General features: G+C 43.2%; 1 protein-coding gene across 1 annotated transcript in view; it reads left to right on the forward strand.

The window, feature by feature from the left end:
- The window catches only part of etv4 (ETS variant transcription factor 4), a 60,545-nt gene that overhangs the window by 43,316 nt on the left and 3,742 nt on the right, over positions 1 to 13,487 (forward strand). Inside the window, exons 6-11 of the mRNA XM_037690954.1 lie at positions 1,889 to 2,018; positions 3,380 to 3,562; positions 3,655 to 4,010; positions 8,340 to 8,408; positions 10,946 to 10,993; positions 12,322 to 12,494. Of these exons, the coding sequence (XP_037546882.1) occupies positions 1,889 to 2,018; positions 3,380 to 3,562; positions 3,655 to 4,010; positions 8,340 to 8,408; positions 10,946 to 10,993; positions 12,322 to 12,494 (959 nt within the window). The remainder of the gene's footprint in view (positions 1 to 1,888; positions 2,019 to 3,379; positions 3,563 to 3,654; positions 4,011 to 8,339; positions 8,409 to 10,945; positions 10,994 to 12,321; positions 12,495 to 13,487) is intronic.

Below are 13,487 nucleotides of genomic sequence, written 5' to 3' on the forward strand. Positions count from 1 at the left end.
AGCACAAGTAAGTCTATAGCAGCACAAGTAAGTCTATAGCAGCACAACTAAGTCTATAGCAGCACAAGTAAGTCTATAGCAGCACAAGTAAGTCTATAGCAGCATAACTGAGTCTATAGCAGCACAAGTAAGTCTATAGCAGCACAACTAAGTTTATAGCAGCACAACTAAGTCTATAGCAGCACAAGTAAGTCTATAGCAGCACAAGTAAGTCCATAGCAGCACAAGTAAGTCTATAGCAGCATAACTGAGTCTACAGCAGCATAACTGAGTCTACAGCAGCATAACTGAGTCTACAGCAGCACAAGTAAGTCTATAGCAGCACAAGTAAGTCTATAGCAGCATAACTGAGTCTACAGCAGCATAACTAAGTCTACAGCAGCATAACTAAATCTACAGCAGCATAACTAAATCTACAGCAGCACAAGTAAGTCTATAGCAGCATAACTGAGTCTATAGCAGCATAACTAAGTCTATAGCAGCACAATTAAGTCTAACTAAGTCTATAGCAGCATAACGAAGTCTATAGCAGCACAAATAAGTCTATAGCAGCATAACTGAATCTATAGCAGCATAACTGAGTCTATAGCAGCACAAGTAAGTCTATAGCAGCACAATTAAGTCTATAGCAGCACAACTAAGTCTATAGCAGCACAACTAAGTCTATAGCAGCACAACTAAGTCTATAGCAGCACAAGTAAGTCTATAGCAGCATAACTGAGTCTATAGCAGCATAACTGAGTCTATAGCAGCATAACTGAGTCTATAGCAGCATAACTGAGTCTATAGCAGCATAACTAAGTCCACAGTAGCAAAACTAAGTCCACAGCAGCAAAACTAAGTCTATAGCAGCACAAGTAAGTCTATAGAAGCACAAGTAAGTCTATAGCAGCATAACAGAGTCTATAGCAGCATAACTAGGTCTATAGCAGTACAACTAAGTCTATAACAGCATAACTAAGGGGTAGTTCGGGAAACCCAAGCTGACCCTAACTGTAGGATTTATCAAAATGGAAAGTCTTAAGCCCAGTCTTAAAACTGGACAATGTGTCAGCCTCACGGACAGAAACTGGAAGTTGCTTTTGAAAACTCTAGGAACCACAAGTAAACCTACAGTCTGAGATCGAAGTGCTCTGTTAGGAAAATATGGAACAATAAGATCTGTAATATAAGATGGAGCTAGGTTGTTGAGGGCTTTGTAGGTTAGAAGTAAGATTTTGAATTCTATTCTGGATTTGACAGGGAGCCAATGGAGAGAAGCTAAAACTGGAGAGATATGATCTCTCCCAGTAACTCCAGTTAAGACTCTGGCAGCAGCATTTTGGATCAACTGAAGACTTTTTAAAGAAGTATTTGGACACCCAGATAATAAACCATTGCAATAGTCCAGTCTAAACGTGATAAATGCACGGACCAGTTTTTCTGCATCTTTTTTAGATCAGATGTTTCTGATGTTAGTGATATCACGCAGGTGGAAGAAGGCGGTTCTAGTAACGTTTTTAATGTGGGGGATAAAAGACATGTCCTGATCAAAAATAACACCAAGATTTTTAACATTAGAGCTGGAGAACAGATTAATGCATCTAAGGAGGGAGGAAGATGGAAAAATTAATTTCCAAGATGCTCAGGCCCAAAAACTAAAACCTCAGTCTTGTCTGTTCAAAAGCAGAAAATTTAGAGTAATCCAGGTTTTTATGTCTTTAAGACATGCTTGTAGTCTAAGTAGCTGATTGGATTTATAAGACAGTTCTTGGTGGCCGGCCTCAGACTGATGAAGTCTTTCAGAAGAAAGACGAAACGTTTTTCCCAAAAAGAAACTGTCCAGATGACGTGACTGAACTTTTCTTTGTACTTTAACCTTTTCGTTTCTGCTTGTTGTCTCTTGCAGCGGTGGCATTTCACAGTCCTCCTGTCACTATCAAGAAGGAACCACAGAGTCCGGGTTCTGACCCCAGCCAGTCCTGTAGCCACAAACAGACCTTCAGCTACCCCAGCGGAGAGCAGTGCCTTTATGCCAGGTAAACCTCCACGCTGTCCTCACGTGTGACCAAACCTTCAACAGGTCCAGCATCTAGCAGACTAGTTTATTTCAAGCGTCTGAGATTTGTCGTTAATCTTCACGGTTTCTGATCTGGTTCAAACTCAAAAGACGGTTTGGATTCCACGTCAAACTGCTGCCGTTTTCCCAGCGTTGCTTCCTCTGTTGAGATTTTCCGGAGAATTCACAGTCAGCAGTTTTAAAACATCACAATAAAACACTTCCACGGAATCATTCCACTTTTTATTCACTTACAGATCGCTCTTCTATAGAAGTGAGCGTTGCCGTAGAGCTCTGTTAATCACAGTTCCATGCGTCTCCTTGGCTCTCAAGCGATGGTTTTTACACATTTATTTTTTAAAAGCTATCTGGTCTTTCTCAGCAGCAGTGGTTTTATTAACTTGCAGTTGTGCAAACACCAACACATGACAGAAGACTTATCATAAAGCTCTGTCCACACATGAACAGTATTTATGACTCTGTAAAGTTTTTATTCTTTCTGCCTTGCATCCACACAGTTATTTGAAAATGAGTTCCAAAAGGAGAAAATCTTAAAATGCCTCCTTTGGGGTTTTGCGTTCAAAGTCTAAACACAACCTTTCCTAAAACGATGATGTCGTAGCCTGACCTACGACCCCATCTGTGACAGACAGACAGACAAATTACACGTTTGTGCTGCAGACCGTAGTTTCTCAGCAGAACCTTCTGATGCTGCATGATGTTGCTTTAAAGAGAGCAGAGCAAAAACTCCTCATTACACCAAATCAAGTTTTTTTTTAAATATAATTTTATTGAAATGTCAACGAAACTAAAGTGAACTTTACAGAAAAAAACTACAAGCTAACACAAAAGGAATGGGGATTCAAAAGAAGCTAAACACTTGAACATAAAAAATGAACCTGGTTCTTTAACCGCTCCCCTCTGGATGCTGTTATGTTCATTAGTTTCACATGTTTGGACCGACCCAACTTTGACTCAACACCCTTTTGCGGTCTTGTAGTTTATTGCGTCACAAAGATCCTCTTTGTGTTCACCGTCCTGCTCTATTTTCTGCTCGTCGTGTTTACAGTTCAAACCATAGACTTTAAATATTAAACACCGTATGGTTCCTAACAACAGGTGCGCTGTACGTTGTTGTTGTGGCCGTTACAGCGCCACCTACAGGCCTGGAATAGTTCCTACAGCACGTTACAAGAATGCTTTTAGAAAAACACCACTCCTGTGTGGACACGGACCATAACTTCTGTTGGCTTTGACTTCAGCCCCCACCCCACTGACCATGATTTAAAATTAACAGAAGCAGAATCAGGTGTTTTATTATCATTATTATTATTTTTGCAGTGCCTATGAGCAGAAAAGGGCAGCAGGAGGAGCGAAGAGCTCCTGCCCGGGGACCCCCATGTCCCCCATGCAGCAGCATTACTCCCCCAAACCTGCAGCTGCTGGACGGCCAGACGCCGGCTACCTGAACCCAGCCGCCACCTCCCAGCCCCTCCCCAGCAACAGTTACCACGTGAACGCCAGGTGAGGCAGCGAGACGGTCGTCTGCTTCTTCCATAAAAATATTTTTATGATCAAATCTGTAACGATGAGCTCCTGAAGTGTTGTCTCTTCAGTTCCAGGTTTCAGGGCCCTTCAGCGGAGCCTCTGTGCCCCCCGTTCCCCCAAGCCGGGCAGGCCTTTCAGCGCATGCCGTCTGCCCCGGCGGGCAGCAGTGGGGGTGGAGGTGGAGGGGGTGGAGGGCCAGGGGGCGGTGGAGGTTTCCATCGGCAGCACTCGGACCCCTGCATGCCCTACCTGCAGCAGAGCTTTAAGCAAGAATACCTGGACCCTCTGTACGAGCGGGCGGCTCACATGGCCGGCCACGGACCCCACCCCCACCAACACCCCCACCCACACACACATCCACACCGGTTTCCACCCGCCCACATGATGGTCAAGCAGGAACCGACAGACTACACCTACGAACCTGGTGAGCCGTCCGAAGGCGAAGCTGCCATTATGTTGCCATGTGCGTTTGTTTGTCTGCAGCGTTAGCAAAATATCTCACGAACCACTGGATGGATTTTAACGAAACTCCTAAAAGTGAAAAACGTTCATGTTCAGTCCAATTAAAGATGGCCGCCACAGCTAAGCATCGTTAGTGAACACAACCATGGCTCTTTGACTTTTAAAGGTATTGAGCTATGATTTTGTGCGGTGCTTTACTCCAACCGCTGCACACTGCGCAGCATTTTAGCTCAAACTTTGACGTTACGCCTGTTAAGTACTGTCCACGAGATATTTAGCTAAACGAACACAAAACCAGCTGCAGGCAAATAACAGCAACATTTAAATCCTTTAAATGCCACGTTCACACGTCGTCAGAAATGATGGAGGTCACAGAAATAAATCAGAAATATTCTGACGTTTAGTTGAGGGTTGCCAGACGTGTGAGGGGGCGTGGCTAACTGCAGAACAAAATGTTCAAAAAGCCAAACTCTCCTCTGTACGCCTGAAACTCCTCCTTTCAGTTCTCTGACACTTTGCAGCCAAAGGAGAAGTTTCTTTTTTCCTGGCTGCAGCCACGTCCCCCCCCCCCCCCCCCATGTGTGTGAGACAGAGGCAGAGGAATTTCATTGAGAAAATGGAGGGCACTGGAAAGACTAGAGTCCCTGGTGGGGCGCTCCGGGGTTTCAGGTTGCACCAGCGGCTTCCTTTTTCTGCAGGCAGATGAACTCATAATGGAAAAATGAGTGCGGCCGCAGAAACTCGAACCTCTCACTGGCTGGGCTGTAGGTGGTGGTGGTGGTGGTGGTGCGGGGGGAGATATACGGGGTGGGGTAGGCAGCTCAGGCGCTTAAACAACAAGCTAAAAGAAAAACAGCTCCTCTTCTTCTTCTTGGTTTCTTCTGAGAAATGGAGCGCTCGTTCACCTCCATTAAAGACGCTCCTGAACGCCTCACCTGAGAGGACGCCCCCCCCCCCCCCCCCCGCCCCTCCATCTCATGTTTACGTATAACGGTTTTAGTCAAACCTTGAAAACGTGACTTCCGTGCTCAGAGTTTCTGTTGTGAAGGACTGTCGGCTACCACCACCTCAAATTTAAGCTCAATATTTGTAAAGTAAACGGAGTTATAATCACGTGAACACACAAACTCTAAGAAAAACACTTTCTGGAGAAACTGATTTTTGATTTGACAGCATCTCGTGTTGGGGTTCACTCTCAGCCGCCATCAAACCAAATTTCAGCTCAAAATGTAAAAAATATCAACGAGTTAGTCATTTTTTCTTTTAACCTATGGTGGCCATCTTGGATTTGTATTTGGAGTCAGTAGGTGATTGGGAACGTTCTCGGCTGTAACCACCAAATTTCTGCTCTTGTGTGTAAAAGTAGCTGAGTTAAAGCCATTTAAACGTAGCTTTGGTGGCCATCTTGAATTATTTTAAATTCATTATTTATTGGGCATTGCCCTCAGCTGCTATCACACCAAATTTCAGCTTAATATCTCTAAAAATGGCTGATTTACAGTATTTTCCCTTTTAGCTCAAGCAGCCATCTTGGATATTTGATTTGCAACCAGTCAATAAAATGTCTAATAAAAATGGCTTCTTTGTTTGCAAATTACATCGCCATGGTTAGGCCTGTCGCGATAAACAATAAATCAATGAATCGCATGACAAATGAAAATTATCAACCTCATTTTCTTTTATCGGCTTTATCGTTTCTTCTTTTCCTCTCGCGTCGCAAAAAGCAGCTAAGCTGAGAAGCTAAGCTACGAGCTAAGCTAACAGGCAGACCTCTGAAAAAAAAATCCTCCATCTTGTCGAAGCTCCAAATTCACAGTTGAAACCAGTGACTTCGTGTAAAAAGTTGTTTTTCTCTGCAACAAGAAGCTGAGAACTTGTTTACTGATTTTTTTTATTAAAAGCTTTGTGACAAATGTTATGTTAAAGAGCTGAAACCACACCGGGTGTCCGCCATTTTGAGAACCGAAAACAAGGAAACAGACAGCCCATGTCATGTCAAGGAGCCTCCCTCCCATTTTTCTTGGAGACACGCTGCTCACTCCCTCACTATCCATCCTTCAGTTCAAACAGTTTTGTACTGACATCCAGTGGTCAAAAAAATGTACTACACTCAAAACAAACTAAACATTTCTTCTTAAATTTGACAATAATTACTAATTATTGTCAAATTTCAAACAATATTATCGTTTATCGCGATAGTTTCTAAGACAATTAATCACCCAGTAAAATTTGTTATCGTGACAGGCCTAGCCATGGTAACTCGAAACGCCAATAAAAGTAAAAGCACACATCACGGTGCCGAGCCGGTCATTTAAAACTTGTGGGGGTACACGTTGTGGTTCGGGCTGCATTAAAGTTGATTAAAGTTAAGAAACCCTTGTCAGGTGGATAATAATAGGTGGCTGCCTTTGTAGGCAGTCCCCAATAAAATCAGATATCATAAGTTCTCTATTTCAGTGTAGAAAATAAAAGTTATAGTTTCGTTGACAAACACTTGATCGCTGCAATTGTGTCACATAAAAGACAAAATGTTCGCGTCACGGAGTGCACAATTAACCCGATGCTCTCACACCCAGTCTGCCCATCGCTCCCAGGTGGGACGCCGCCACTGCTGGCAGACATATTATTTACAGCATGATCGAGAGCTGCTGCCCGGGAACCGAGGCTTCGATTTTCCCCCGTGGCATCTCATCACAACCACAGCGCTTCGCCTTGCATTCCTCAGGAGTGAGTCAGATCAAGAGCTGCGCGTTTCGGTCCTTATCCGCTCGCTTTCTCTTCATTGATGCAGCTGACAAACGGCCAAAAATAAAACGGGCACGCAAACACACGCGGAGAATAGCCCGTGACTCACCTGTTTTTGTGCGAGCAGAAAGGTAAAGAAAAGGAACCGAACACAAACAAAGGTGAGCAGCTCCGCCGGAGGAAATGAAGCACAATGAACCTTTGTGTGTCCAAATGACTTTTAAAGACTTTGCAGAGAAGATGGCTTGAATGTTGATCTGGACGATATGGCCGAAACTTATCACGATATATTTCTCAATTTCAGTCGATAACGATATAATTTCGATATAAACAATATAAAAGCCTCAAAAACTGTTCAGATTAATGTGCACCTTTTATTTGTACTTAGCCTTCAAAGAAATTTGAAATCACCGCCAAATAAACATAAAACTCTCAGCTTGCAGGGCAGCCGGCTTGGGACCCGAGAGTCCCAGGTTCGATCCCCAGTCACTGCACATCACGTGGCGTCTCTGGGCAGCACGTCTAATCCCCAAAATGTCCCCCGGGCGCTTTCAATAGCTGCCCACTGCACCACCTGGTGGTGGATGGGTTAAATGCAGAGACTAATTTCGCCATTGTATGGAAACATACAGTGCTGACATTGTGATGACATTATTATTATTATTATTATTTGTCAATATTAATAGTTTTAACTTTAAACAACAACATGAAGTTTCACTTTTGATACAGCTGGGGGCGTTGTTTCAGGGACACGCTGGCGTCATCTTCTGGCTCTCAGCCGATTCTACCAAGTGGAAACTCTTCAGATGGTGGAACAAGTTGAATCATTTTAAAGCGAAAACTTTACGCGATTTGAAGCTTTAGCCTAGCCTGTTACCGCTGACTCCTTCTGGACTCGAGCTCTGTGTGTGTGTGTACGTCACCACGCACTTCCGTAGTTGTGTCGCGGCTTTTTCCGTTCGGGTTGAAACCGAAGCGGCCGCTTCAACCCGAACATGAAAAATGTGTCAGCGAAACGTTGTAATCGTATCGTAATGTATATCGAAAATGTGCTTAAAACTCATGTCACCGTTATCGAATAAAAGTATATCGTGATATATATCGATATCAAATCATTGTCCAGCACTAGGCACAGATGTGGCCAGATGATCTGTAAGCTCTGGTCTCTAAAAATACCAACCAGGGCCAGAGACGATAAATCTTTATTCCATACAGTAGTCCCTCGTTTATTGCAGGGGTTCCTGTCCCCCTGCGATAAGTTAAAAACCGCAAAGTAGGAATAGCATAAGTAGTAGTAGTTTATTTTAAATACATGCCGTGCGTGCAGCTCATCCATCAGTCGGCCAGTTGTGTGTCATGTCCAATCTTATTTTGAAAAACAGCGGTTGAGCAAGTCCGCGGAAGTCGAACCACGAAGTAGCGAGGGACGCCTTTTCTCTCGGATATTGTCCGGGAGAGCACAAACAATACGATGAGTAAATATTTTAATTTCTCTCAAATTCCAGAAGACAGAATGTGACGGTGCTGGTTTTATTTTTGTTGACAGATGTGCCTGGTTGTCCCTCCATGTACCACCACAGCGAGGGCTACTCAAACCCCCAACACAGCAATGAAGGTAAAACTTTCTGCATCTTCTGATTGACTTATAATCTTTTCATGTCTGCCCCTAAAGCAGTGGTTTCCAAATAAATGATAAGTTGGAAGACGATGCTCAGAAATCACGTTAAAAATGCAAAATATATCAAATGTATGCCGTAAAGCTAAAACGGTAAAATCCGAGTACAATTAGTCTTAATTGATTTTGAAGCTGTTTGAGGTTTTATGTCTTTATAATTGGTTAATTGGCAACATTTGCATGTTGTTGTTTTTTTGTGAGTTGTGAATCATTGACCTAAAAGTTGTTTTTTTGTTAGTGGGGTTGTGTAGGCAGCATTTTCTCTGCAGTGGGCAGCAGAATGATTTCACTGTGGGGGGGGGGGGGAATAAAAGTTCTCGTCCTGTCAGAATAACAATTGCGCCTTTTAAAAATAAATAAATAAAATACCGATAAACACTTTCAAGCCAGACCAGAGATGCCCAATTCTAGTTTACGGGTGATCTATGCTAAAACTGAGGCAACATGAAGTGTTGAAGTCAACCTGCAGCTGTTACACCTCTGAGCCACTAGGAGTTAGTCACAGAGCTGAAAAAAGAGCTGCAGCATAAAATGAGCTCAACCAATACGTAAAATACGTAAGGTACATGGACTGAACTGGTATATCACGTTTCCATCTTGTCAAGATGCTCAAACTCTTTACAACACAATCTGTGTCCTCATTTACCCGCTCATACAGCACCCTACTAGATCTTTTCCAAAGGGCTTTATCACATCATACACCGATGGGTCACACATCGAAGGCAATGAGGGGTTCAGCGTCTTGCCCAGGGACACTTCAGCTGGTGGAATCGAACCCCCGACTCTCCCATTGGAGGACAACAGCTCTAACCACTCAACCACAGCTGCCACTAAAAAATGGTTAACGTCCTAGTAAATGCAACATTAGATCAATGGAAGCACTGAGGCGGCATGAACTGAAGTCAACCAGCCACTGTTACACCTCTGAGCCACTAAGGGAAGTAGTCACAGAGCTGAAACGATGAGGCTGTGTGAGATGTTGACGTAGTTCACAGTATAAAATGAGCTCCACCAATAGGTGTAGGAAGAAAAAAAAAAAAACTAGTAAATGCAACAGTGTTAGAACAATGTAAGGACTGAGGCGGCGTTAGCTGAAGTCAACCAGCCACTGTTACACCTCTGAGCCACTAAGGGAAGTAGTCACAGAGCTGAAACGATGAGGCTGTGTGAGATGTTGAAGTAGTTCGCAGTATAAAATGAGCTCCACCAATAGGTGTAGGAAGAAAAAAAAAGACCTAGTAAATGCAACAGTGTTAGAACAATGGAAGGACTGAGGCGGCGTTAGCTGAAGTCAACCAGCCACTGTTACGCCTTTGAGCCAGCAAGGGAGGTAGTCACAGAAACAACTGGTATGTGTGTGGGTAAGCTGGCTGTGGCTTACAGATGTGATGTAGTGGGCCATCTGTGCGACCCACCAAAGATGATGGACACACTTTAATGTTCGGCGTCATAAAGGTGTCTTGTGTGAGCTCATGCCATCTCAGGTTGTGGCTTGATTGGTAATCTAGGAATGGCCAGAGGCAGTGGCTCTTCTTTGTGGCCGTACTGGTGACCTGTTTTGAGAAAAGGTCAATGAATTCAGTCAAACTAATGGGTTGGGGTTGGGTGGATTAAGAAGCTAATTTCACGTAAAGTCTAAAGCAACCCAAACTGGTTTTGGGTGACGACGTCAATGTCCCAGTGATAATTGTAAATGACTGTAATCCACTTTTTGAATGGGCCATGCTCTGATTAGATGTTAGCTTGAATCCCTCATGAGAATTTCTTCAACACTTTCCAATCTGAGATTATTTTAATTGCTCTCGATTGCAGGTCAGGTACCTCACTACTCCAACACTTTATATAGTATCCTCTTAAAAAAAAATCTTTAAACCATTTGCCTCTTTCTTTTAAAACTAGAGAGGGTCATAAAGTCTCCTGAGGATGCATTCAGCCGAACTCCTCGATCTGTAAAGTTTTATCTACTTTGAGCCTTCACTCATTCTAACTCTGCGGTCATTGGCTGACCAGTGCAGTGTCCATGTTTCCATTGGCTAGCCAGTGGTGTGTTCATGTTTCCATTGGCAGAGGCTCAAAGCTCACCCCTGCCTCATGAATCCCTGAATAAACAGAACTCCTGGAAAAAGCAGAATAATTCCCCAGCAAAAAAAGAAAACAACCCCTCCCTTCATTCTCTTTGTTTGTGGGACCAGTTTTGGTTATTTGGGCTGGTGTTTGTTTAAAATCTGCGATTCCTCTTGAAGGCAAAAAAAAAAAAAGTGTTACAAAGATACTTTTAGATGCTTTAAGTGTGAAGTCCACTCCTTGTTCCTGAAGAATGCACTCTTTGTTGGCTCGGTGTTGTTCTAGCAGGAACGGTTCTTTGTATTTTTGTGAAAACTGGATTCGACGTTTGGCGCGGATCCCCAACAAACGTAGTTATGATCAAATCAAGGCTGCTCGAAACTCTTAAAAACAATTCCCTCTTTGTCTCTTAGGCTATTTGTTCGAGAACGACTCCCGCGTTGTTCCAGAGAAGTTCGAAGGTGAGCCTCTCTGCTTCTACATTCACACACATTCAGGATGGGCAGGACAGTTGATCTCGTCACGGCTACTTAAATCTCTACACTTCAGTATCAGCTAATAGACACCTGAGATCCTTGTGTAAGACGTAAACAGGTCCGTGCACTCCGAAGCTTACTTAAAGGATCCTGTTTCATTGTTTCATCATACGCGCTCCGTGGGGCTCCTCTGTCAAAGAGACGAACAGTTTCCCATGGTGTAGCTGCTTGTTGACAATAAAAGAGACGGAGTGGAGAAAAGCCTGAGGTGTCACCGCTGGTTGAACCGTTGACGTGTGCAACTACAGCAGGAACTTGGCCACGCTTCTCAGGTTCCCACATATGCATGTATACAACACATTCAGTAACAACAGACTGTTTGATTAATTGATTCATTAAATGCTGGGGTGTTTTTTTTTTTTCCAAACCTTAATAGGTTGAATTTCTCATTTTGACATACCGTACACCTGCACTACCTTAAATTGGTCTTCTCTCGCCTTCGACCTGAAGGTCCTGGGTTTGATACCCAGTCATTGCACATCTCGTGGTCTCTCTGAGCAGGACACCTAATCGTGAATTGCTCCCGAGGCGCCTACATAGCTGCCCACTGCTCCACCTGGATGTATCCCAGGTGCCATGGATTAAATGCAGAGAGCCAATTTCGACTTTGTATGGGAACATACAATATGTGACATAGCACTTTATTATTTATTATTAAATCAGCGGCTATGGGAGCGTGCAGCGGGATGAATCGCTGTGGAATTTTAACAAGATAACCACCTAAAAACAATTGTTTGTTTGCTCGACATTATAGTAAAGGTGTGTCTCAGTTAAACTTTTACTTAATAAATGCACTTTAATGGTCATATCAGCTGCGTTTCGCCTGGGTGACATTTGCTCCAGGAGTTCCAGAAGGAGAAGGTGGCTTGGTATGGCAAGCCAAGTGTCTCATTAATAGCCACTTTTACCTATTAATAACACTTGGCTTGCCATATAGGTCAAGGGCCCTCTAGTGGCTGAAAATGGTAGTGTTCGATATTTTCCACGTCGGAATGAATGAAATCATCTCAGCCAAAAATTGGGTTGTAAATATGAGAAAAATTAAATTAATACGTCGCTTCACTGTATAAGTCGCAGGCATGCTAATTTATGCTAAAAAAACTGTGACTTATACATCGAAATTTACGGTACCTTTTATGTAACAGTTACTTTGAGTTGAAATGGACATAAAGGTGTTGCATCAAGTACTGGTCAGCGTTGGTTTGGGGATTTCTGTAGTAAATGAAGCCATTTTAAACCGTTCATGTGTCCAGGTGAGGTCAAACAGGAAGGGGGCGGAGTTTTCCGAGAAGGCACACCTTACCAGCGCCGTGGCTCGTTGCAGCTCTGGCAGTTCCTGGTGGCCCTTCTGGACGACCCGAGCAATGCCCACTTCATCGCCTGGACCGGCCGCGGCATGGAGTTTAAACTCATTGAACCCGAAGAGGTATGACTCTGTTCTGATCGTTTTAGTTTTTGTTTTCCTGGGTAAATATTTGTTTTTCAGCCAACAGCCATTTACAATGGCTTCTGTTTTTAATGCAATCAACTTGGTGGTGAAGACCTTTTTGTGTACTAAACTCTTTTTTTGTCAGATCATTGACTTAAGTCCTAACTCAGCTTCAGTTTCAAATGACCCCTTGGCCTTTAGCTCGAAGTCAGTCATCAGTTCAAGGAACCCGTTCATAAGCCGTCGTTTATTTCTTTCACATAAACAAATGAGATGCTTTAGCTAGAACTGCAACAGCTTGACACAAACAACACTATTTTGTAATGCTTGGTCACCGTCAGACCGTCACACCACAAAAAACACCGGAATATCAGGCTAGACGTTCTGGTGGTTCGTGGAATTTACATTCGCTTGTAAGCAATTTTCTAGAAATACTAGAAAGATCCATTAGGTGGCATTTCAGTTGTCTTTGAAAAATTTCAGTGTGATTGACCCGATAACTAATTTGTTTTCTAAATATGTTAGAAAAAGATTTACCTTTAAATGCACCAAACAGATTGGTTGAATGGTAGGGACACAGAGCAGGATCACTGAACTCATCTGGCATCTAAAACAGACTTACAGAGGGTGTCCACCTTATTCCTCGCCCCCACGAGGCCTTGTGTGAATTATGGACATGATTTTCGACGCGGACCAGAACCGGCATTTGTTTATGTGCAAACAGTACGAGCTGATGTAGTTTCTCCGAGCATTGTGGATTTAATTTAAACATGTAGGAACACCACCTGTCAGAGCTCAAACAGGACAATATAATCATACCACTGCCTGCTGAGGACAAAATGAAGAAGTGGCTGCAGATTACATCTACTAGCATATAGCTACATCTACTAACTAGCATTTTTAGCCACATCTACTAGCATATTTAGCTACATCTACTAGCATATTTAGCCACATCTACTAGCATGTTTAGCTACATCTACTAACATATTT

Source organism: Nematolebias whitei, chromosome 17 (assembly GCF_014905685.2).
Source record: "Nematolebias whitei isolate Nwh7 chromosome 17, NemWhi1, whole genome shotgun sequence".
In the NCBI taxonomy this organism is placed as follows: domain Eukaryota; kingdom Metazoa; phylum Chordata; class Actinopteri; order Cyprinodontiformes; family Rivulidae; genus Nematolebias; species Nematolebias whitei.